At 42.2% G+C, this 26,696-nt stretch overlaps 1 protein-coding gene across 1 annotated transcript in view; it reads right to left on the minus strand.

Annotated features, from left to right (window-relative positions):
• Window positions 1-11,492: 11,492 nt before the first annotated feature.
• DOP1B (DOP1 leucine zipper like protein B) overlaps window positions 11,493-26,696 on the minus strand; it is a 107,937-nt gene continuing 92,733 nt past the window's right edge. The window contains exons 31-37 of the mRNA XM_060099734.1: window positions 26,400-26,461; window positions 25,767-25,895; window positions 15,420-15,556; window positions 14,328-14,383; window positions 13,942-14,103; window positions 12,405-12,534; window positions 11,493-11,901 (exon numbers count right to left, since the gene is read on the minus strand). Of these exons, the coding sequence (XP_059955717.1) occupies window positions 11,650-11,901; window positions 12,405-12,534; window positions 13,942-14,103; window positions 14,328-14,383; window positions 15,420-15,556; window positions 25,767-25,895; window positions 26,400-26,461 (928 nt within the window). The 3' untranslated portion in view covers window positions 11,493-11,649. The remainder of the gene's footprint in view (window positions 11,902-12,404; window positions 12,535-13,941; window positions 14,104-14,327; window positions 14,384-15,419; window positions 15,557-25,766; window positions 25,896-26,399; window positions 26,462-26,696) is intronic.

Below are 26,696 nucleotides of genomic sequence, written 5' to 3' on the forward strand. Positions count from 1 at the left end.
GATTACTGTTAATTAAAGAAAACCAGACATCTCAAGTTAGTGAATTTAGTGCTTTTCTAGATATGGGGAGAGGCAAGAGTCTGGGCTTATTGAAATCACCACTTTGATGTACACTTAACTCTCTAGTGCCAGTATCCTATTATTCTCCATCCTGAATCCCCTCAGTGCGTACAGTGGGTGATGGCTTGATGGCCACAACATCCTTTCTTTACTGATACGGCAGATGACATTCTTTGTCCACAGGGTAAACGACATGTGAAACACCTAAGTAAGAGTGCTAGTTAATACCACTTGCAATCCTCTGGACTGGGTAATTTCTCAGTTTCCTCCAGCTTTCAGATTGTATTGTTATGTGAGAGGCTCTTTCATCAACTGTTTGTTGAGAACCGACTTTGTGTCTACCAAAGTGAGGGCTCCAAGAATGTGGTGATGAGCAAAATAGAGGATTCCACTCTTGTGGAATCTACAGTCTCTTGGCTGTTTATTCAATAAGTTGTAGCCCATTAGTGAGTTGTGAAATCAATGTGGTGAGTCTCAACTAGCACTTTGCAAAAAAGAAAAAAAAAAGAATTTTAATTTAATAGTATAGTGTAGTGTCTGTCTGGGCCTAAATCCAACTTATTCACTTGTTAACTATGTGATGTTCAGCAGTGTTGATTTTGAAATGAAATCAGCCTGGAATATCCGGGTGGGCCCTAGATGCGATCACAAGTGTCTTTGTGGGCTTCCCTGGTGGCGCAGTGGTTGAGAGTCCGCCTGCCAATGCAGGGGACACGGGTTCGTGCTCCGGTCTGGGAAGATCTCACATGCCGCGGAGCGGCTGGGCCCGTGAGCCATGGCTGCTGAGCCTGCGCGTCCGGAGCCTGTGCTCTGCAACGGGAGAGGCCACAACAGTGAGAGGCCCGCTTACCGCAAAATAAATAAATAAATAAATAAATAAATAAATAAATAAATAAAATAAAACAAGTGTCTTTGTAAGACCGACGCAGAGGGAGATTTGGTCACAGGAGGCTACTTGGCCACTGAAGCATCTCTCCAGAGACTTGAAGGTGCTATGTGGATGGTTCTGAAAGTGGAGAAAGGCCATGAGCCAAAGGATGCAGGGAATGCAGCTCCAGAAGCTGGAAATGGCAAGGAAACTCCCTTCTAGGGCCCCTAGAATTTACAGGGAGCACGAGCCCCTGCAGACACCTTGGTTTCAGTTCATTTTGGACATCTGGCCTCCAAACTAGAAGAGAATACATTTCTGCTGGTTTTTATTTTTTATTTTTTGGCTGCTTTGCGTCTTCGTTGCTGTGCACGGGCTTTCTCTAGTTACAGTGAGCGGGGACTACTCTTCATTGTGGTGCGCGGGTTTCTCATTGCAGTGGCTTCTCTTGTTGTGGACCATGGGCTCTAGGTACGTGGGCTTCAGTAGTTGTGGCACGCGGGCTCAGTAGTTGTGGCTCACGGGCTATAGAGCTCAGGCTCAGTAGTTGTGGTGCATGGGCTTAGTTGCTCCATGGCATGTGGAATCTTCCTGGACCAGAGCTCGAACCCATGTCCCCTGCATTGGCAGGTGGATTCTTAACCACTACGCCACCAGGGAAGCCCCCTTCTGCAGTTTTTAAGATACTAAATTGTGGTAATTTGTTAGAACAGCAACAGGAATAGACAGTAGTGTATTCATGTACAAGCAAACACTTACCTGTACATACAAATTCTTGCCTCCCCACTCCTAATCTTTTTTTAACACAATTGAGCACACTGTGGAGTTCTACATTCTCAAGCCTTACTCATATGGAAGAAATGTGAGGCAAACATGTACAGGCTAAACTTAAACCAGGTTGGTATAAAAGGGTCTTTTTTAGGAAAGTAAATGCTCTGCTGCACACCTCTGGTGCATGTGTTACAGAAACTCAAGCTGACTTGGAAATCTTTATCTTTAAAAATGTCAAAGCTGGGCTTCCCTGGTGGCGCAGTGGTTGAGAATCTGCCTGCCAATGCAGGGGACATAGGTTTGAGCCCTGGTCTGGGAAGATCCTACAGGCCGCAGAGCAACTAGGCCCGTGAGCCACAACTACTGAGCCTGCATGTCTGGAGCCTGTGCTCCGCAACAAGAGAGGCCGCGACAGTGAGAGGCCCACGCACCGCGATGAAGAGTGGTCCCCACTCGCCGCAACTAGAGAAAGCCCTCGCACAGAAACGAAGACCCAACACAGCCAAAAATAAATAAATAAATTTATTAAAAAAAAAAAGTCAAAGCTGAGTTTGATGTGATTTTTTTATGGTAAAAACTACCTTCTTTGGGGAGTGCTGTTTACTAAATGTCTCCCCCCAAAATTCATATGTTGACATCCTAACCACCAATGTGATGGTATTTGGAGGTGGGGCCTTTGGGAGGGTGATTAGGTCAAGAGGGTGGGTACCTCATGAATGCGATTATAGTCCTTATAAAAGAGACCTTACAGAGATCCCTCAGCCCTTCTGTTAGGACACAGCAGGTAGAACCAGGAAGGTGCTTTTTTTTTTTTTTTGGCTGCACCGTGCAGCTGTGGGATCTTTGTTCCCTGACCATGGATTGAACACAGGCCCTCAGCAGACAGAGGGCGGAGTCCTAACCACTGGACCGCCAGGGAATTCCCAGGGTGCTTTGACTTTGGACTTCCCTATTACAGAACTGTGAAAAATAAAAGTTTGTTGTTTAAGCCACCTAATCTATGGTATTTTTATCTTAGCAGCCCAAACTAAGACAAGAAAAGAGAAATTTTAAAATTCCATACAAGAGTTAGAATATCTGAAGAAAATAAAATCTCTAACAGATCGATCTAAATCAAAAACAACATGAAGGGGTTTCCCTGGTGGCGCAGTGGTTAAGAATCTGCCTGCCAATGCAGGGGACACGGGTTCGAGCCCTGGTCCAGGAAGATCCCACATGCTACGGAGCAACAAAGCCACAACTACTGAGCCTGTGCTCTAGAGCCCATGAGCCACAACTACTGAGCCCACATGCAACAACTACTGAAGCCTGCACACCTAGAGCCCGGGCTCCACAACAAGAGAAGCCACCGCAATGAGAAGCCCGCGCACCACAAGGAAGAGTAGTCCCCGCTCAGCCCAACTAGAGAAAGATCGCGCGCAGCAACAAAGACCCAGTGCAGCCAAAAATAAATAAATAAAAATAAATTTTAAAAAAAGAAAAAAAAAAAAACAACGTGAAAACTGGTTGCTTTCACAATCCTACACAGTTACACATCTCGACTTTTACATGGAATATATCTCAGAGAGCCTTCCATCGTTGTACATGAAAAACTTCATCACATTGTTTTACAGCTTCATAACATTTCATTATATTGATGTATTGCGATTCATGTAGTCAGTCTCTTACTGGTGGACACTGAGGTTGTCTCCAAACTTTTTGCTATTATCAATATTTACAATGAATAACTTGTATATAAGTCATTTTGCACATATGCATGTATATCTGATAAATTCCTGGAAGTAGAATTGTTAGGTCAAAAATACATCCATTTTTACTTTTGGTAGAAATTGCCCCATTTTCTCCACAGAGCTTGTACCAGTGTATATTCTGTAGGAATGGAAGTGGGAAGGCTGTTTTCCCTCTTTCACTGATATTTCTGAAATGGTCAGTGACTAATATCTCAGAGCAATTTTTTTTCTCAGATTGTAAGTTTGTGTGTCTTTTTACACTTGTAAAAGCCAATTGTATGTGTGTGTGTGTCAGTGTGTGTGTGTGTGTGTGTGTGTACTCCCTGTTTAAATCTTTTGCCCACTTTTCTATTCTGTTTCTTTTGATAGTTCTTTCAGTACTGAAGAAATTAGCCCTTTGTAATATGTCTCAAATATTTTTGTTTGCCATTTGTCTTTTACTTTGCTTATGATGATTTTTGTTGTGCAGAATTTTAAAAAGAAAATTTATATAGTCAAAATTATAGAACTTTCTCTTAGGCTTCTGGAATTTATGTTCATCTAAGAAATTTCATCTCCATTGTTGGCTTATATAAATATCTTTTCCTCAGTTCTTCTAGCATTTTCATGGTTTCTTCATGGTTTCAATCTTTGATTTGTTTGGAATTTATTTTGGTGAAAGATGTGAGATATGAATCCAACTTATTTTCCCCCTGTTGGGTACCCAGTTATCCCAACACCATTTATTGAATAAGACACCTTTCTTTCCCTTTATGGGCTTGAAGTACCACCTTTATTATATGCTAAACTTTTCTATGTGTTTGGGTCCATTGATAGACTTTCATTTTGTTCTATTGACCTCTTGTCCATTCCTGCACTGGTACCAATTATTTTAGCTTTATAATATAAAGATCTGAGGTTAATTCTCTTCATTACTCTTTAACTTAGAATTTATGCTGTAAGTTAAAATTTACAACTTTATTATGTTGAATTTTCCTCTTCAGGACCTAGCATACCTTCCCTTTAGCTCCAAGTCTTCTTTTCTGCTTTGGTAGTGTTGTCTTCAAGGAGGTCTTATAAAGTTTTTTTTTTTCCTATTTTATTATTGTTGTTGTTATTGGTAGTGAGATTTCATCTATCTCATAACTGGTCATAAATAGATAGATAGATATAGATGTCAAAAAAACTATACTGATGTGTACATATTAACTTCTGATTGAATTTTCTTGCCTTTAGGCTGATCATACTCTTCATTTGGCCATGAGCTCCACCCCCTGCCCCCAATCATATTAAACAACTTGTCTTTTTTTAAAAATAAATTTATTTATTTATTTTTGGCTGCATTGGGTCTTCGTTGCTGCACGTGGTGGGCTTTCTTTAGTTGCGGCGAGCAGGGGCTACTTTTCATTGTGGTGTGCAGGCTTCTCATTGCAGTGGCTTCTCTTATTGTGGAGCACGGGCTCTAGGTGCACGGGCTTCAGTAGTTGTGGTGTGTGGGGCTCAGTAGCTGTGGCTTGCCAGCTCTAGAGTGCAGGCTCAGTAGTTGTGGCACACAGGCTTAGTTGCTTTGCAGCATGTGGAATCTTCCCGGACCAGGGCTTGAACCCGTGTCCCCTGCATTGGCAGGTGGATTCTTAACCACTGTGCCACCAGGGAAGTCCCCAAACAACTTGTGTTTTTCCTGAGGGAATTTAGATTGATAGGCTGGCTTAGATTCAGAAACAAACAGAAAATAATTGGAAGGAAAACATGGGACAATATACAATCAAGTACTTATTAGTTACTGTAGTATCTTTAACACAACACAAAGCTCTCTCAGCAGTATGGTTAGTGCACAGAGTCAAGTGTTCCCTCTCCATACAGTACGGAAGTGTTTGGCTGTCAGAGGGTCCAGTAAGAATTAAGGACAAGCCACGTGAAGACAGAATGCCTGGTTCTCACAGAGATGCTTCAGATGGGTTGGGCTGACTATGTAATCAGGCAGTGCTGGGAGCAGCAGGACAGAATGGGAAAAGCACGCCAAGCAGAACACCTCACGTGTCCCAAGTGGTGGTCAGGGAAACCACATGAGTCTCGGGGGGGGGGATTCTTAGCGTGACGGAGAGGCCAAGATTGGGGCAGAAAACCCACTGTTCCCTGAGCCCACACTGCCTCGTCCTACAAATCCATTCATTCAAACTTTGTTTTACTCCCCTTTCTTCTTCCTTCCAGCACCACCTTGGGCAGATAAATCAACATTTATGTTTTTCATTTAGCTATTTGCTGGCTGCTCGTCGATGCCAGACACCGAAGGAACTGAAGATACAGGCTCTGTCTTTTCCACAACAGGGCGCTTACCTTGGACCAGTAATGGCTACTACGTTATTCAGTGCTTTCATGGGGCCACACTGGGAAGGTGCCTCGCTGTGAGGTGTAGCAAGAAGCAAGGCCAGGGAGTTTGGATCTCGAAGACGGGCTCCCATATATTTGTTAAATAAACCAACAAACGACTTGAGTAGGACTTCGCCAGGTGAAAGAGAAGGAGAAAATAGTATCTAGTGGATGCAACAACATATGTAAGAAACGCAGGAGAGGGACTTCCCTGGTGGCGCAGTAGTTAAGAATCCGCCTGCCAATGTAGGGAACGTGGGTTTGAGCCCTGGTCCGGGAAGATCCCACATGCCGCGGAGCAACTAAGCCCGTGCGCCACAACTACTGAGCCTTCGCTCTAGAGCCCGTGAGCCACAACTACAGAGCCTGCGTGCCACAGCTACTGGAGCCTGTGTGCCTAGAGCTCGTGCTCTGCAACAAGAGAAGCCACCGCAATGAGAAGCCCACGCACCGCCACAAAGAGTAGCCCCGACTCGCCGCAACTAGAGAAAGCCTGCATGCAGCAACGAAGACCCAAAGCAGCCAAAAATAAATAAATAAATAAATAAATAAATAAATTTATATTAAAAAAAAAAGAAATGCAGGAGATGAGAAACCCTGAGTGGTTGGAGGAGACAGGAGAGGTAGCTGAGGCCTTCAGGAGGATAGAAAACCCCATCAGGCCCCAAGAGTCATAATTACAATTTCAATTTAGGGTAAAATATTAAGCAACTTCTTTTTCTTTTTTTTTTTTCTTTTTCTTTTGCGGTACGCGGGCCTCTCACTGTTGTGGCCTCTTCTGTTGCGGAGCACAGGCTCCGGACACGCAGGCTCAGCAGCCATGGCTCGGGCCCAGATGCTCCATGGCATGCGGGATCCTCCCAGACCGGGGCATGAACCCGCGTCCCCTGCATCGGCAGGCGGACTTGCAACCACTGAGCCACCAGGGAAGCCCAAGCAATTTCTTTTTCTAAACCTGAAACACTGAAGGGCGAGTTTCTCCTTAGTATTCTACCTCCCATCTGCTTCTGGTTGACTCTGGGGGGAAAACTCAGGATGGCACAGACGCTTGTTCACCAGATAAGGGGGAGCCCTGGCTGTTTCCCCTACCCTCACTTTAAATTCACAGTATTTTGGGGGTTTGTTTTAAAATTTTATTGTGGTATTATATACAAAACATAAAATTTATCATTTTAACCCTTGAGTGTACAATTCAGCGACATTAATTACATTCACACTGTTGTGCAACCGTCACCACCATCCACCTCCAGAACTTTCTCCTCATCCCAAACTGAAATTCTGTACCCATTAAACACTAACTGATCAGTCCTTTCTCCCCCAGCCCCTGGCCACCACCATTCTATTTCCTGTTTCTATGAATTTGATTATTCAGGCACCTCATGCAAGTGGAATCATACTTGTCCTTTTGTGACTGATCTCTTTCGCTTAGCATCATGTCCTCAAGGTTTATCCATGTTGTACACGTGTCCGAATTTCATTCCTTTTTTTTTTTTTTTTTTTTTTTTGCGGTATGCGGGCCTCTCACTGCTGTGGCCTCTTCCGTTGCGGAGCACAGGCTCCGGACGCGCAGGCTCAGCGGCCCTGGCTCACGGGCCCAGACGCTCCATGGCATGTGGGATCCTCCCAGACAGGGGCATGAACCCGCGTCCCCTGCATCGGCAGGCGGACTCTCAACCACTGCACCACCAGGGAAGCGCTTCATTCCTTTTTAAGGCTGAATAATGTTCCACCATATGTCTACACCACATACATGTATCCAATGATGTACATTCAGGTTATTTCCACCTCTTCGCTATTGTGGATAATGCTGCCACGAACATGGGTGTGCAAATATCTCTTTGTGACCCTGCTTTCCGTTTTTAGCAGAATTGCTGGATCATAGGGTAATTATATTTTAAACTCTTTGAGGAACTGCCATGCTCTCTTCTTAGATCCAATTTTAAAGTCCATTTCCACCTTGGCTTAAAGGTAGGCTTATTGATTTAGATGCAGAACCACTTGGAAAGAGCTACCTGTATAGGATGAGAAGCAAGCAGACAAGCCTCCTCCGCCTTGCGGGTTTCCTCATTTCCACCCAAGCCATCATCTCTGTGAACTCATGGCTCTGCAAACTAGTGTTTCTCCAAGAGTGGTGCAGAAAGCACTGGCATCGAAGATAACTTGTTACACAAGTAGATTCCCGAATGCCACCCCATTTACTGATTCAGACTTTCTGGGGCAGAGGCTAAGCCTTCTGCAAGTTAGCAAGCTCTCTGGATGATTCTGTGCACACACCAGAGAGAGGACCCCTGTTAAGTAAAGTTGCTTTGCTGGATTCTAACCACAACTGACAGATTTCCAACTGCCGGCTCCCCATAACCATCCTGAAAAAAGGTTGAAGGGGGTCTCTTCACTCAACTTCAGAGACAGCACAAAGTCCGATTGAAGATGATGGAATTCAGCTTATGGAATGATGACTATACAACTTAACAAAACATGTAAGCATGGTAAGGTACTACGTAGTGATTCTCACAACATCCAGTTGCCCCTTAGTGTAGAATGGGTGGACTCTTCTTTGATGGCGTTACTTGTCCATGTTCATGGGTTTGTGTGTCCTACTAAACTGCCAATGATACCTGGTAGAAGGCATTGTCTTACCTCAATTTAATTCCAAAGGCCAGATTCTGTCTGGTCTCCCAGGTTGTTGTTCAAAGCTTTTAATTACAGTCTTCATCACCCATCTTGATGAATCCAGCTACTTCTACTTCTACTTTAACTGGGCATAACACAAATGCTGGAAAATAAGGCTTGTTCTGCTTTAAAACACACCTCACCACCCCTTGAGAGGCAGGAGCCGCCTGCTCTGTGCCGAGGCCCTGGGAGGAGCTGTTTCAGCAGGAAGTCCGCTGGGCGGGGTGGCCTCAGAAGCTGTCTCCCACCCGGCACCACGTAGCAGCAGCCCTCGCAGGGTTTTCCTGTTTAAACTTCTGAGCCCTGGGCTTGAAAACATAGTGCTCTAGAGCAACACAGACCTAGGCTTCGGCTCCTGGCTCTGCTGACTTTGGAGAACTGAGGAACAGTCCCTACCTCCCAAGGGGGTTAGGAAATCACCCATGTGACGCGCCCAGCACTACGCCTGGCCCCTGGGAAGCACTCCAGTGGTGACCATTCATACCTGCTCATAAGGGCTACATCCCCACCACACCCTCCTGTAGCTCCGTGCGCTCCAAAGTCTGCTTTGTTAGTGCGCGGGACCCAGCACACTGCTTGCCCCCAGAGAAGTGGCACTTTGGTCCTTGGGCTGGACACGTGGCTTAACTTCTTCTGAGAGGAAATGAGTCACAGCGGTCGTCTTCCAAGTGGGGTGCAGAAGCGCCTCCAGTAGGAAGGGAAAAAGAGAACGGCTGATTTTGCTTTTCCTCATACTTAAAAAAAAAATCTCCATTTTCTCTTTTAAAACTAAGACAACATTGTCAATCAACTATACTCTGATATAAAACAAAAAGTTAAAAAAAAAAGACATAAAAGATCCAAAAAAAAAAGTCAAGTGAAAAAAAACAACTATATAAACCATAGCGGGAGCAAAGAGAGGGTTAGTTGCTATAACCCTGAGGGGTAGTTACAGTCGATATTTCTATTTTATAGATGAGAAAACTGAAGCACAAAGTATATGTCCAGCCTAGCATGTGGGTAAAGCTGAATAACAAACCCAAATTGAATTCAGAGCCTATGCCCTCACCCACTGTGGTGTGTACACTGACAAAAGACTTAGATATACATCACATTTATAAGACTTCTTTCCTAGTGTTCTATGATACACAGAGATGTACTATTAAATCCCTTTTAAGATTTCTATTAATAAATAAGGATTAAATTATATATGGTATTGACCGAGACCATTAAGCTGTTTTAGATACTGGAGAGAAAAAAAGAAAAAACAAAATTTGTAAATCTAGGTACAGATACAAGAACTACCTTTCATGGCATAATAGCTACTGATGATATAAATAAGCTATTAGTTTTGTTGTCAATTTTGATACATGATCATATGTACCCACCTTGATGTTAACTATTAATCAGCATATGGTTATCTCCTCACAACCTGAATTATAGGGAACTCATCATATAAGTTACATTGAATTCACAATTGTAGACTTCAATATTTAACATTTCAGTGACCAAACTTGCAAATGATTTTAAAGATACCCCCCAACACACAGAAAAACAACACAGTTTCCATGTAATTATTTATTTTTTTTATTATTTTTTTTTGGCTGTGCCACATGGCATGCGGGATCTTAGTTCCCCAGCCAGGGATCAAACCCGTGATCCCTTCAGTGGAAGCAAGGAGTCTTAACCGCTGGACCGCCAGGGAAGTCCCTCCATGTAATTTTTTGTTTGTTTGTTTGCGGTATGCGGGCCTCTCACTGCTGTGGCCTCTCCCGTTGTGGAGCACAGGCTCCGGACGCGCAGGCTCAGCGGCCATGGCTCATGGGCCCAGCCTCTCCACGGCATGTGGGATCCTCCCGGACCGGGGCACGATCCCGTGTCCCCTGCATCGGCAGGCGGACTCTCAACCACTGCGCCACCAGGGAAGCCCTCTCCATGTAATTTTTAACACGTATTTGTATGAATGCCCATATATGGTGGTGCTTTTTGATTCTTACTTTTAGCCCTTATTTAGGGAACCAAGTGGTTCTGTGCTCCCCACATCCTATCTTGGGGCTAGTGACACAAATTGCTTCTGCAGCGTTCACAAACTAATACGTAGTAGAATGTTAGGAGAAACTTAACCAATAATGTTGGTCAAGTTCCCAAACACCCTAGTCTATAGAAAGGATGGATCTGAGAGCATGCATTAGGTAGGACAGTTTGCATCGTCTGGCCCGGCAAATGAGGTCATGGAACGCCGTGGTGGCTGAAAACGGGACATGAGTTAGGCAGGTCTGGCAGGCAAGCCCCGCGCATTGGCGCAGAGTGAGGGTGCTCACCGCAGAGGATGGGCACCAAGAGGGGGTCTAAATAAGGAAGTTGGCATGAGACAAAGAGGCTCGAAAAGAGTGGGATGACACGTTGCCAGCCTGGAGGAGTCTGTGCCGAGGAAGGGATAATTTTCATCAACAGCAATGTCTGCAGAGAGGTAAAGAGACCCCAGAAAGGACAGGGTAGTAAGGAAGAGTCCAAAGAGTGAGTTTCCCTGACAAGAATTTCAGGCATTAGAGGCTCCATGACCACGTTGATTGCTTTATGTTAAATGGAGAGTGCTGGCCAGGCACACTGTGGTACCATAACTAAGGTTACAGCTGTCAGACGTTTGAAAACTATGTATTTCTTACCCAGCAGAATAGTGTGAACATGTGACTTTAATGGGCATGAGTTAAATACAATGAGATATCTTCAAGCTGACACCTCTGCTGAATAGTCAATGGTAACGGGCAATTCGTATTTTCAGAAAATAATATATTTTCATTTTAAGATGTGGTACCAAAATAAATGTTTAAAGGGACATATGTAAGAAAGGTTAAAATAATAGTCAACAAGATTTTCAGAGAGGTGTACTGACACAGACCCATATACCTGCAACAAAGAGAACAACTCTTCAATCTCTTCATCCTTTACTTTATATTACAAATTTTGTGCCGCCATTAGATGATATATTAATTTTATTTCTTTACATAAATTGAGGAAGAAACATAAAATCAGATCTAAAAATATTACATGGCATTCGGGGGGGTGTATTTTGGTGCCACCAGAAAAATGATCTGAAATTTACTTTCAAAATTGAGACAGACTTGTTTAAAAGCACTATCCTGGCTCCTTTTTTGTTTTGAATATATCCTGGTTTTTCTCAAAGTCTCAGTAAATGGATTAAACAAGTTCTGGCTTACAAGTTTAACATTCCAGATGTTCCAAAAAATCATATTCAACACATTCTTCCAGTTGCTTCAAGACCCTTGAGCTATCTGCGACGGGAAACTCCACAAGTAGAGGGCCTCGGGTGTCAGCAGGCAGTTTATTCTGGGTTTTAAAAGCGCAATTTAGAGTCTTGAAGAATGGCATCAATTGCCTAATGCTGGAAAGAGAATGCTGGCGCAGAAGAGGGAACTCGCTCTTCATGGCGAGCTCATCGGAGCTGCCGATTTCCTGCAAAAAAACCACAATGACATGGCTTTGCTAAGGGTTAAGAGATGCACACGAGGCACGTGCAGGCGATGAAAGCTAAGAGATGGGTCCTTTATGAAATTCACTGTCAGCGCTGCTGGTAGCAGCATCAACTCAGATCCTAGGTCTTCAGCTGCCATCTTCCACCAGGATTTCACCCTGAGCCCACCCCGCTGGGGCCACTGTCACCTCTCCTGCAGGCTCTTCCTCTGAGTTACAGAGGAACTCTGTGGGCAAGACTACTTCTACAGGACTGTGTCACCCAGGAGGCTTTACCTCTTAGCAACTGGGATGAGAAAGTGACATATACATGCTAAAACAAAGAGGAAATTTATAACCATCTCCAAGTCTGAACACTCGGTTAGGAGGCATTCTGAAAACTGTTCAAAGTCATTAAAATCAAATAGCATATGAAGTACTTCACTCACTGCCTAGTCTTTCTCCCCTCTGTCACAAATATAACTGTTAAAAAGGAAAACATTTACCCCATATTTTAATTTTAGAAGTTCGAGAATCCTGACAGTGTGGGGTTTGCATTCTTGGTGATTCTCCTCTAGATCCGATGGGAAGGCAGGGCCCTCTGTGTCCACTTCTGGAACAAATGCCCACCTGTAACTGGAGGAAAAAAATCTGAGGTCAGGCATGCTGCCTTGGAGCCCACTTGAAGAGTTATAAACAGTTTTACTGAGATGTAAATCACGTTCACTGCTTTAACGTGTACAAATCAATAGCTTTTGGTATAGTCACAGAATTGTACATCCATCACCATAATCAATCTTAGGATATTTCCATAACCCCAAATAGAATCCCTGTTCCCGTTAGCTCTCACCCCTCAATCCACTACACCCCTTTGAACTAGGCAACCACTCATCTATTTTCTGTCTGTACAGATTTTTTTTATACTGGACATTTCATATAAATGGAATCACATCGTACATGGTTGTTTGTGCCTGGCTTCTTTCACTTAATATTGTCAAGGTTCATCCATGCTGTAGCATGTGTCGGTACATTTCTTTGTATTGTAGAATATTTCATTGTATGGACACACCACATGTTATTTATCCACTTGTCAACTGAGGGACATTTCTCTACCTTTTGCCTATTATGATTAATGCTGCTGTGCATACTCATGTACATTGGAACTCACTTAAAAAAAAAAACTTTCTTTTTTAGAGCAGTTTTAGGTTCACCCAAAATTGAGCAGAAAGTACAGAGGTTTCCCACTTGCCCTGGGCCCTGCTCTGCCGTGCACAGCCTCCCTGACTACCGACACGCCCACCAGAGGGTACATTTGTTACAATCGATGAACTCATACGCAATAGTTTCACTGCCCTAAAAATCCTCTGTGCTCTGCTTTGCTCTCCCCTCCCCCCTGGCACACACTCAGCTGTTTACTGTCTCCACAGTCTTGCCTTTTACAGATCATCATATAGTTGGAATCAGACAGTATGTAGCCATTTCAGATTGGCTTCTTTCACTTAGTGTTTCTAACCACAAACATTTCTACATGATTTCACTCTTTAGGGGAATAGGACAGAGAGAAGTGGCATCTGGGGCCAGGCATGAAATTAAACGTATGAGCAGCTGTGTTAAGCCTACAGGAAATGTGAGCCAACAAGGGCAGAGCCAATTGGAGACGGCATGTTCCATTTATTTAATTAAAAACAAAGAGACAAAAAAATTATACAAACCCAGTGAGGATCACCAGGGGGTGACTCTGTTTTATAAGAACCCAATAGCAAAACCCACCTCAACACACACACACACACACACACACACACACACACACAGAGAGACAGAGAGAGGAAGAGAAACCCTTACATAAACACTACTGTGAACCAAATTCCCCAAACCACAGATGTTGCAAGTAATGTGAAACTTGGTATTCTGAGCAGGTTTCTCCACCACTAGTAACCCATGCTGCGTTGTCTTATATACTGTACAGGAAAGAGCAAGTGAAAGTGCTCACGAGGAAAGAAAGTCATCTGCTTCAAAGAAGACACGTGGTCTTCTCTGACTTACATCTGAAATAGCGGCATCTTGTCAGGTGGAAAAGAAAGTGCTGTGTCCAAGAATTTGCAAGCCGATAAATATAGGATAAGTTCACTCTGGGGGATCTCCCCCATCGAGGGCTCATTTCCATCAGAGACTGAAACTTTTATTCTGTTGATTTTGTTGCTGTTTCTGTAAATTTGCAAAGAAACTCTTGTTATAAATTCATTCACATCTGCTGTGGTCCTTTTGCCTATGCAATGTCCATAAGAAGGTTTTCCTTTTAAGAAATGGTCAGAATAGCTGGTCCCTTCACAACTACTTCAGGAAAACAGTATTTAGTGTTAGATAGCCCTGTGTCTTAAGGTGATGTCCATTAACCTTCATATATGTGTGCAGACTGCTGTACTACTTACCTCAATGATTCATCGTCCTCTTTCAGATCTTCTTCAAGCTGTATGAATGTCTGAATCTTTAAAAAAAATGTGAATTCAAGTTACTATTTGAGAGTAAACCTAGCTTAATGTTTAAAATTTATATGTCCATAAAAAAATAGCAAATAAAGCAAAAGAAACAATCAAAAAAATGAAAAGACAACCTATGAAACGGAAAAAAATATCTGCAAACCAAATATCTGATAGGATAATATCCAAAATATATAAAGAACTCATACAACTCAGTAACAAAAATAAGCAAATAATCCAATTAAAAAATGGGCAGCATTATTTGCAGTAGCCAAGACATGGAAACAACCTAAATGTCCATCAACAGATAAATAGATAAAAAAATTGTTTTATATATACACAATGGAATATTATTCAGCCATGAAAAAGGAGAAATCCTACCATTTCCAGCAACATGGAAGGACCTTGGGGGCATTATACTAAGTGAAATAAGAAGAGAAAGGCAAATACTGTATGATCTCCCTTATAAGTGGAACCTAAAAAAATAAAACAAGGAACTTCCCTGGTGGTCCAGTGGTTAAGACTCCGTGCCTCCAATGCAGGGGGCATGGGTTCAATCCCTGGTCATGGATGTTAACTAAACTTACTATGATAATCATTTCATGATATACTTCAGTCAAATCAAGTTGTACACCTTAAACTTACACACTGCTATATGACACATATTTCAATAAAATTGGGGGAAAAAAAAACAGTTTAAAAAATAGCAAATAGGGAGTTCCCTGGTGGTCCAGTGGTTAGGACTCAGCACTTTCACTGCCATGTCCTGGTCGGGGAACTAAGATCCTGAAAGCCATATGGCATGGTCAAAAAAAAAAAAAAGCAAATAATATCAAACTGTACAGATTAATTGGAATTACTGATGTTGAGAGAGCAACTATGATTATAGGATAAAATATCTCTACTTAGGCAAGAGCTGACTATGCACTACCAACTTGACTGAAAATTTTGCAGATAAAATTAGATATATATGAAATATTATTCCTGAAAAAGCATTTTTAAAAGCTTCAATTTTGCTTTCAAGAGTAAAATATTTGCACTTACCAATTCAGAGACCATTATTGGCCACAATGAAGTCAAATGTTGAGGAGATATTCTTAGCAGCAAAACTCTGAAAAAAAGAAACATCTGAGCAGCAACTATGGATGTCTGTCCAACTCTGAGATTGTCTGTCAGGCGTTCTAAGGAAAGAAGATTTTAGAGATGTCACACAAATAGGCAGTTTGGAGTTTCTCACTAGACAAAGAGGAATAATAAAATTGTAATTGCTTTGACAATTGACAAGAACCTCATACATGAGACGGGTGTTGGAAGAATGGTTTTGTGCCCCGTGTTTGCCCCCAGCACTGTTCTTTGTGAGGCACAGCAGTTTGTGGCTTTTGCTAAAGAAGTGAATCAAGTTCCTCTTATTCCCCTGCTGCAGCTAAGTAGAAAGGCATCAACTTCTGGCTCAAGCCAGAAATCCAGTGTGTGATCAATGAACATGTAATTATTCTTCTAAGAATATGAAACATGAGACACAGAAACTGAAGAGTCTTTGGCGAGTGATGGACCTATGAGATCATATAGATTGGTTGGCAGATGACACTATATTTTGGGGGTGAGGAGTGGCAAGTGAAGTGCGTGAATAAAATAGAATTATTCAGTAAAGCTTAGATTTGAAGACCATGACAAAAACTTTAATTCCTGCAGGAAAAAGAAAAAAAGGTAAACTCTCTAGTCCCTAACAGTCTTCCACACTTCTCCACTGAAATAACTGTTTGCAGAATATGACTTTTTCCCATAATTTAAGGTTTCTTAGGAAGATGACAAATTGCCATAGGAAATAGCTGAACTATGGTCATGCCGCTTAAGATTCGCTGTAGTAAATTAGTAGTAAACTTCTCTTTACTTGAGGTAGCTTAAGTGGGTTTTTACTTCTTGCCTTTAAAAATACTCTGACCAAATGAAGGATCGTGCATAGATCACACACTTGACAAACAAGTTGGTATTTTTTTTTTTTTGCGGTACGCGGGCCTCTCACTGTTGTGGCCTCTCCTGTTGCGGAGCACAGGCTCCGGACGTGCAGGCTCAGCGGCCATGGCTTACGGGCCCAGCTGCTCCACAGCATGTGGGATCTTCCCGGACCGGGGCACGAACCTGCGTCCCCTGCATCGGCAGGCAGACTCTTAACCACTGCGCCACCAGGGAAGCCCCAAGTTGGTATTTTTAAAGAGTGGTTTGTGCTTTTGGTTCTGGACAAGATGGAGTAAGTATAATACATCCTATTTATCTAACTGCAAACAAACAAACAAACAAACACCTTGAACAAAAATACATAAACCAACTATCAGAAAACAGGTGAAGGAAAGGTAGCAGGACTGCATAGGAACCTTGGGACTTAAGGAATGACCCAGAACTGGGTTCCATGTGGTTTTTAAATTTTTTATTTTATCCCAGCTTAGGCAATTGAAAAGAATGTAACCTGGAATGCCAAAAATCTCAACTTGAATGAGAAAAGATACCCAAAAGACACCAATGCAGAGATAATACAGAGGTTGGAATTACTGGAAAAGGATTTTAAAGCCGCTATCTAATAACCAATTATGGACACTTGAAACAAATAAGAAATAGAAAGTGTCAGCAAAAAAATACAAGTTACAAAGAAAAGTCAAATAGAAATTTTAGAACTAAAAAACAGAATCACCAAGATAGAAAAACTTACTGCTGAGCTCAACAGCAGAATGGAGATGACAGAGGAAGAGGGGAATTCAAGACAGAATCAATAGAAATTATGTGAGCTGAACAAAGGAGAGAGAAAATATCAGAAAAAAAAAAAAAAAAGAACAGTCTCATAGACCAGTGGGACAACAAAAGATCTAACATTTGTGCACTGGAATCACAGAAAAAGAGAAAAAAGAATATAGGTTGGAAAAATATTTTAAAAATAATGACTGAAAACTTTCCAAATGTGGTGAAAGACATATATCTACAAATAAAACAAGCTGAGTGAACTCTAAAAGGGATAAAAACAAAGAAATCATGTTCAGTCACATAATCAAACTTCTGAAAACTAAAAACAAAGAAAAAAACCTTGATAGCAATCAGAGGGAAATGATACATTACCTAAAAGGGAGAATAATTCAAATAACAGCAGATTTCTCATTAGAAACCATAGAGTCAGAAAGAAGCTGCCATTTTTCAAGTGCTGAAAGAAAAGAACTTCAACTCAGAATTTTTCTATTTCCAATGAAAACATCCTTCCAGAATAAAGGTGAAAGAAAAAAAAACAACAACAACCAAACCAAACCAAGATGAATGAAGGTGAAAAAAAAAAGGCTCAATGAAGGAGAACAGTGCCAACAGATCTGCACTAAAAGAATGGCTAAATGATGTTCTTCTGTCAGAAAGGAAATGGTAATGGTAGGAAACATGGAACATCAGGAATGACTAAAGAGCAATAGAAAGGGTAAATAAATGAGTATAAATAATATCCTTTCCTCTTGAGTATTTATGTTGGACAGTGAAAGCAAAAAGTGTATCTCTATCTCTTATGGTTCTAGTATGTAAATGTAGTATTTCAGACAACTATATCACATGGGAGAAGAGAAAAGCAAATGGTGGTAAAATACTGATACTAGTAGACCACAGTAAGTATGTATATTCTATGTTCACTGTAATCCCTAGAGCAACCACTGCAAAAAGCTATATAAAGAGATATACCCCCAAACCACTTTAAATAAATCAAAATGGAACGCCAAAAAAATGTTCAAGTAACATCAGGAAAATAGGAAAAGGGAAACAAAAGGAATGAAAAACAAGGAACAAACAGAAAATAAATAAAATGGCATAATATATCCTGACATGACACATCAATTAAAAGAGATTGGTTGAACGGATAAAAGGAATGACCCAGTTGTATGCTATCTTACACAAAACTCACTTCAAATATAACAATATGGCTTCCCTGGTGGCGCAGTGGTTAAGAATCCGTCTGCCAATGCAGGGGACATGGGTTCGAGCCCTGGTCCAGGAAGATCCCACATGCCGTGGAGCAACTAAGCCCATGTGCCACAACTACTGAGCCTGCGCTCTAGAGCCCGCTAGCCACAACTACTGAGCCTGCGTGCCACAACTACTGAAGCCCGCACACTTAGAGCCCGTGCTCTGCAACGAGAGAAGCCACCACAATGAGAAGCCCGTGCACCGCAACGAAGAGTAGCCCCTGCTTGCTGCAACTAGAGAAAGCCTGCGCAGCAACGAAGACCCAACACAACCAAAAATAAATGAAATAAAGAAATTTTAAAAAAGATAAAACTACTTTAAAATATATAACAATATAAGTAGGTTAAAGGTAAAAGGATGGAAAAAGATACAATATGCAAACATTTTAAGAAAGCTGGAGTGGCGCTATTAATATAGGACAGAATAGACTTCAGAGCAAAGGAAAGTACCAGGGTCAAAGAGGGACATTACACAGTGGTAAGGTCAGTTCAACAAGAAGATATAACATTCCTAAATGTCTGTGCACCAAACAACAGAAGTGTAAAATACTTGAAGAAAGAACTGCCAGAACTTAAAGAAGAATAAGTACTGACAACTGTAGCTGAACTTCAACATTCCTATCCCATGACTGATAGAACTCCTAGGAAAAGTCAGTAAGGATATAGAAGAACTGAGCAATACCTTCAGCCAACAGGATCTAATAAACACTTGTAGAAGACTCCACTCAACACCAGCAGAATACATCTCATTACGTGCTCGTGGAACATTCACCAAGACTGCTTTACGACCCATGATATAACCGAACTTCAACAAATTTAAATCCTACAAAGAATGTTCTCTGACCATGATGGAATCAAACTGGAAATTAATAACAGAAAGATAACCAGAAACACTTGGAAATTAACAAACTTCTAAATTAGATATGGGGTGAAGAAGTATCAAAGGAAATAAAAAATATAAAGAAATGAATGAAAATTACAATATATCCGATTTTGTGGGATACAGTTAAAGTATTGCTGAGAGGGAAATTTATAGCACTAAATGCTTACATTATAAAAGAAGAAAGCACTCAAATCTATAATCCAAGCCTCTACCTCATGAGACCAGAAAAAGAACAAAATAAAACCAAAGCAAGGACAAAAAAGGGCATAATAAAACGCAGAAATAAATGAAACTGGAAACAAAACAAACAAAAATAATGTAGAAAAATCAATCAAATTAAATTGTGGTTATTTGAAAAGAACAAGAAAAGGGATAAACCTCTAGAAAGACTGACCAAAAAAGAGAGAAAGCAAATTACCAATATCAGGAATGAAAGAAGGGGTATCTCTAAAGACATCAAAAGGATAATGAGGGACTTCCCTGGTGGCTCAGTGGTTAAGACTCCACGTTCCCAATGCAGGGGGCCCGGGTTTGATCCCTGGACAGGGAACTAGATACCACATACATGCTGCAACTAAGAGCTCACAAGCCACAACTAAGGAGCCCATGTGCCACAACTAAGGAGCCGGCGAGCCGCAATTAAGGAGCCCACAAGCTGCAACTAAAAGGAGACCACCTGCCGCAACTAAGACCCAGTGCAACCAAATAAATAAATAAATATTAAAAAATAAAAATGTTAAAAAAAAGGATAATGACATTTGAATTACTGTCTAAATGGGAATGCAAAATGGTACATCCACTCTGGAAAACAGTTTGGCAGTTTCCTATAAAGTTAAACACACATTTACCATAGAACCCAGTAATCAAACCCTTGTGCATTTATCCCAGCTTCCCTGACCAGGGATTGAACCTGGGCCCTCTGCAGTGAAAGCACAGAGTCTTAACCACTGGATCACCAGAGGCTTTATTTCTTTTTTTTTAAATTTATTTATTTCATTTATCTTATTTTTGGCTGCACTGGGTCTTTGTTGCTGTGCATGGGCTTTTCTCTAGTTGCGGCGAGCGGGGGCTACTCTTTATTGTGGTGAGCGGGCCTCTCATTGTGGTGGCTTCTGTTGTTGTGAAGCACAGGCTCTAGGCGCGCGGGCTCAGTAGTTGTGGTGCATGGGCTTAGTTGCTCCATGGCATGTGGGATCTTCCTGGACCAGGGCTCGAACCCATGTCCCCTGCATTGGCGGGCAGATTCTTAACCACTGTGCTACCAGGGAAGTCCCTAGGCTTTATTTCTAATAACCAAAAACTAGAACAACCCATATGTCCATCAGGTAAATGGATAAATGAACTGAGGTACATCCACAAAATGGAGTATTATTACTCATTAAAAAAGATCAAACTCTTTATACACCCATGAACATACCCCACTTGCCTTTGGATGGATCTCAAAAGCACTGTACTAAATGAAAAAAGCTAATCTCAAAAGGTGACATTTACATAATACGTATGATGTATGATTCCATTTAAATAACATTAAAGTGATGGAGAACAGATCAACAGTTTCCAGGGGTTAGGGCTGGGTGGAGGGTGTGACTATACAAAGCAGTGAGTGACTTGAGGGTGTCGCTCTGTAGCAAGGGAAGAGTTCTAAATCCTAGTTGTGGTGTTGGCTACAAGAATTTGTATGTGGGACACGTTCATAGAACTAGACACACAGACACACACACAAAGAATGCACTGTAGAAACTGGTGAAATCTGAAAAAGTCTCAAGTTGAGTTATGGTAATATTCCCACATCGATATCCTGGTTTTGATGAGGGACTATGCTTATGTGAGATGTTATCATGGGGTAAGCTGGACGAACAGTACACAGGAACACCAGGTACTATTTGTGTAACTTCTTGTGAGTCTTAATCTACTTCGAGATAAAAAGTATTTAAAAAAAAAAGTGGTTTGTACACACGGGGCATATTTCATATTGATGCTCCAAATAAAAGCTAAATTCGTGAGATTATTCTTCAGCCAAGATGATCTATTTTAGAAGCTCTAATATTCCTTTCTTAGCTGAGTGATAAACCTTACAAGCTTAAGGAGTCCTGGTGAGCAGAGCCAGAGAAAGCCCAGAGCCAGAATCCCTGCACCACTGTCAAGGTTGCAGAACCTCGCTTAGGTTGGCCACATAATCTTGCTGAGCCCATTTCCCACCTGTGAAACTCACCTGCCTCAAAGGGTACCTACTAAAGAACACAGCCTGCTGCTGGCAGCCAGAGGGCTCAGATTTCAGTCCAGGTTTTGCCAGTTAGTGGCAACGCAGCTTTACGCAGGTGTTAATCTCTCTGAGCACAGGTATCCTGATGTAAAAATGGAGCTAATAAAGGACAATGAAGAAAACTTAAAAGATGGGAAGGACTTCAATGGACCTGGAATGAGCCACACTCATCAGCTTAGAGGGAACAGACTGTTCCCTCTAGACCTTTCTGATGCCCTCATCAGGGGCCTTTGTAGCCTGTCCTCCTTTCATCCTAGACAAGCAGCATTTTATCGTCCCTCCTGTTTAAAAAATAATTGCTTTGAGCCGATTTACTTCTTTGGAGATCAATGTAAAATTTATGTCACTACGAGAGCCAAGATGTAAGAAGCTGCTCAGCTCTGCACTGAGTGCATCGATCGACCTCTTTCAGTGCTACTTGATGGTGATCAGTTGGGGGTGAGGACCCCAGAGGAGAAATGCCAGGCCTTCCCCATTCCTGCCTCTTTTGATTTGGTCTCAACTATTCACCTTGGTGTGCAACTTAGGAGCTTCTGGATGCCTCCGCTCCCTTGACTGGGGCGTCACTGCTCCATGGGGCCAGTCAATGTCCCAAGACTGTCAGAGAACGTTCTGAATCCCATCACCCCAGGACCTTAGGGAAGCTGGGTCTATCAACAGTCCTGGGGACAATGACAATACAGAGGCAAGTGCTTGGCAAACTGTCAGTTAGTAAAAAATGGAAGGGGGTGGGCTTCCCTGGTGGCACAGTGGTTGAGAGTCCGCCTGCCGATGCAGGGGATGCGGGTTCGTGCCCTGGTCCGGGAAGATCCCACATACCGCGGAGCAGCTGGGCCCGTGAGCCATGGCCGCTGAGCCTGTGCGTCCGGAGCCTGTGCTCCGCAACGGGAGGGGCCACAACAGTGAGAGGCCCGTGTACCGCAAAAAAAAAAAAGGAAGGGGGTAAACATGTTTACTTCTTCATCTTATTTTTTTAAAACAAGGACTCAAACAGGTATTTTTATTTTATTTTATTTTTTATTTTTCGGCGGCCTTGTGTGGCATGAGGGATCTTAGCTCCCCGGCCAAGGATCGAACCCGTGCCACCTGCAGTGTAAGTGCGAAGCCCTAACCACTGGACCGCCAGGGAAGTTCACTCTACTTTTTCAAACATGTAGTATTAAAAAAAAACAAAAAAAAAACAGCACTTGAGCTATCCAAAGTGGAGGGTATTTATTTGGAGAAACTCCTCTTTCCCCAAGGGCCCCCAAACTATCTCCTATTTAAAGTCAGCATTATTCTGACTTTCATATATGTTGCATGTATATAATATTATGTTGCCTCTACTTCTCTCTCCCTCTCCGAGCCACGATTTCTCAGAATTGGATGTTTACACCCTGCCATAGTCAGATTCTCCATACCACTGATTGAAAAAGGCCATTGTCTGTTCTCTTCCTGTTTTACACATCTAATAGTGTCTCTTTGGCTCTCTGGGCCTCACCCCACGTTTTAGGAGAGTGTGTGATGGGACATGGGGGAGAGAAGGCGCAGGTGTTTCTCCCAAAGTGAGAAGGCATGGCAAGGATTGTCCAATGCACTGCCTACCACGCTCTCCTGCTGAGAAAGCGAACTTCACGCTGCCCTTTTGGACCACTGTCTGATGGCCAGGTGCATAAAGCACCATCACAGACGCCGCCTGTGAACTAGAGGAAATGTGGTTCCCTTTGTTCTTTCTCCCCTTTAAATCCTGTAAGGATGCAACAAAGTTCAGCTTTGACTCTGCACTGAGCAAAGTCTCTGGAGGGCTGCCATCACCTTTAACGGCATTCCTGGTCACCCTCTGATCTAAGCAGCCTCCTGTTAGTAATTCAAGTAAGGATTTGTTAATATCTGAATATTCACTTTTATACATTTTAAGTATTCAAGACGTTAGGTCATGAACATCTCCTTAGGTGCTTTACAGGCTGAAATTATGCCAGTAGAAGTATAATGGTATTTTCATTATTGCAAATATAAAATACTGTCATAATTAATACCCGTGAAAGCTGTTAATGTTTTGACCTAAAATAATTAAGACCTTTCAAGTGGTTAATCATGTAGGGACATGGGCTGAGAATTAATACAAATATTTAAGAAAAGCACATGCTTTGTGAGCCGACAGATATTTATAAGAGCATTTTTTTAAGAGGGTAGAGTAAGAGATTTATATCATAATTCTATGTGGAAACAACCTGAATGTTCAACTGGTGAACTGGTAAACAAATCACAGGATGGAATACTATAGATAAATAAAAATAAAAAGAAATAAGCTATTGATAAATCCAACAGAATGAATGACTCTCAAATACAAAAGAAGCCAGACTCAAAGGCTGTATACTGTCTAATCACATTTACATTTATAGGACATTCCAGAAGAGATGAAACTATATGAACAGAAAGAAGATTTAGTGGTTGATAGGGTCAGGGGGTAAGGGGAGGAGATGCCTTCTGAGGGGCACGAGTGAACTTTCTGGGGTGACGGAAATGTTCTGAATCTTGACTGCAGTGGTTGTTATGTGACTACATGTGTTTATCAAAATTCATAGAACTGTATAGCCAGGACTGTATGTAAATTATACTTTAATAAGTCTGAGCCCCCCAAAAGGATTTACACCGTAATTCTAATATCTGTAAAACTGTTTGTTATACTAGTCTTCATGATATTTAATACAATTCTTGAAAGCTTTTTTGTTTATTTTATTATATTCCATTTAGGCTACGTGTCTTAAGGAAAACACATTCCTGTTTGAGAGTTCTTTTGTATCTCGGAGGAGGATGAATTAAAACAGAATGCTCACTTTGCCAACTCAACATTTTATGAGGGGGAAAAACCTTTAAAACCATGTATAATATCCACAATCATTCATTTTTGAAGCAGACAAAGAATACCACGAGTATGAAGAAGAGAAAAAACCGCTAAGGAAAAATCAGGTACTTCTCCAAAATCTTGCTCTGACACTGGCCTCACTTAGTATCTGCACTGCAGGAGGGATCCAGCAGGAGACAGTGCTGAAGAAGCACTGCCAGAAATAAAAACAACCTAATAAAAACTAATAGCATTATAGGACTTCTCTGGTGGTGCAGTGATTAAGAATCCACCTGCCAATGCAGGGGACACGGGTTCGAGCCCTGGTCTGGGAGGATCCCACATGCCACGGAGCAACTAAGCCCGTGCGCCACAACTACTGAGCCTGCACTCTAGAGCCCGCGAGCCACAACCACTGAAGCCCCCATGTCTACGGCCCGTGCTCTGCAACAAGAGAAGCCACCGCAATGAGAAGCCCGTGCACCACAACGAAGAGTAGCCCCCACTCGCCACAACTAGAGAAAAGCGCGTGCACAGCAACAAAGACCCAACACAGCCAAAAATAAAAAAATAAAATTAAAAAAAATTTTTTAAAACTAATAGCATTATAATAAATTTTTCTCTTGCCTTTTTAAAAAAAATAAATTTATTTATTTATGTTATTTTTGGCTGAGTTGGGTCTTCGTTGCTGTGCACAGGCTTTCTCTAGTTGTGGCGAGCGGGGGCTACTCTTCATTGTGGTGTGCGGCCTCCTCACTGTGGTGGCTTCTCTTGTTGTGGAGCACGGGCTCTAGGCACGCAGGCTTCAGTAGCTGTGGCACGTGGGCTCAGTAGTTGTGGCTCACAGGATCCAGAACGCAGGCTCAATAGTTGTGGCGCACGGGCTTAGTTGCTCCGTGGCATGTGGGATCTTCCTGGACCAGGGCTCAAACCTGTGGCCCCTGCATTGGCAGGTGGATTCTTAACCACTGCACCAGCAGGGAAGTCCCATAATAACTGATTTGTGTGTGTGTGTGTGTGTGTGTGTGTGTGTGTGTGTGTGTGTTACGCGGGCCTCTCACTGCTGTGGCCTCTCCCATTGCAGAGCACAGGCTCCGGACGCGCAGGCTCAGCGGCCATGGCTTACCGGCCCAGCCGCTCCGCGGCATGTGGGATCTTCCCGGACCAGGGCACGAACCCGTGTTCCCTGCATCGGCAGGCGGACTCTCAACCACTGCGCCACCAGGGAAGCCCAATAACTGATTTCTAAAACAAAGTTTCAGATTTACTGATATATTTCCAAAGTTCTTCTACAATCACCTCTGCTGAGTACTCATTTAACGTCTGACCATTCCGCCAACACCTGCCCTGGGCCCCTCTGGTTTCCAGCCATGTTGGCCACTCTGGGTCTGTCTCTTTTTTTGGGGGGGTGGGCTTGGGGGAGGGCAGGCCTTCTTACCTTGGATCAGAGGAAGGTAAAGGTGGTACTGATCAAGTTCTCCACTTAAGACAGCAAAAGCCTGGCGCTTTAGCAGCATGGCTTTCTGCTCAAAACTTGAGAACAGTTTTAAAGAACTGCTCTGCATGCCTGGAATAAATAGAGCAAATATGTTCCATTTAGCAAGAATACTACAGTGAGAGGTAATTGATGAGAAATTCCTACTATTCCTATCTTCCCTGGTGAAAGATCATGATCTTGATTAAGGGCATGTAGTTGTTACTCAGGTATCTACATTTATAAAAGTTCTTATTTCTTTCATGACACTGAATGATGGGGTATTTGAAGAGGATATGAGGTACAGGGAAGTACTCCTAACCAATTGTGGTCAACTTATCATTACTTTCAAAAGTATTTTCTCCGCGATAAAACTGCAAAAAAGGTAGTTAAAGGCATTCGTGTCAATAGACTGGAAATAGGAAGGCTCATTCACGTAGTCTTGACATATCCTGCACATCACATTACACTCTATGGCTGAAATGGCACTAAAAAAGGTTTGAGCTGGGCTCTGAAATACGTGGTAAAAGCTGATTGTGACCAAAAGGAATTGGTCCTTTCAAGTGTGACTTATGTGCACATAACAGAAGAACTTACTCATTAAATCTTTAAACATTGTTTTCTCATGAGTCAGAAGATGGTCAATAATGGACTTCCAACTGGATAGTAAAAAAAGCAAAATTAATTAAACATGCAAAGGGCGACAGTCTGATTAAAAGCATCAAGAAAAGAACATGTCCCTTTAAGATCTATTAAAAACTGCTTTCTGTAAAGTTAGTGAAAGGGATGAATAGTTTTTATATAAGGAAATGTTAAGCAAAAGATTTCATTTATAACCTTAACATAGGGAATGAATAACATAGGGAATAATGAATAATTCCCAGCTCACCATAA

The sequence above is a fragment of the Mesoplodon densirostris genome, chromosome 5 (assembly GCF_025265405.1).
Source record: "Mesoplodon densirostris isolate mMesDen1 chromosome 5, mMesDen1 primary haplotype, whole genome shotgun sequence".
NCBI classification, from domain to species: Eukaryota; Metazoa; Chordata; class Mammalia; order Artiodactyla; family Ziphiidae; genus Mesoplodon; species Mesoplodon densirostris.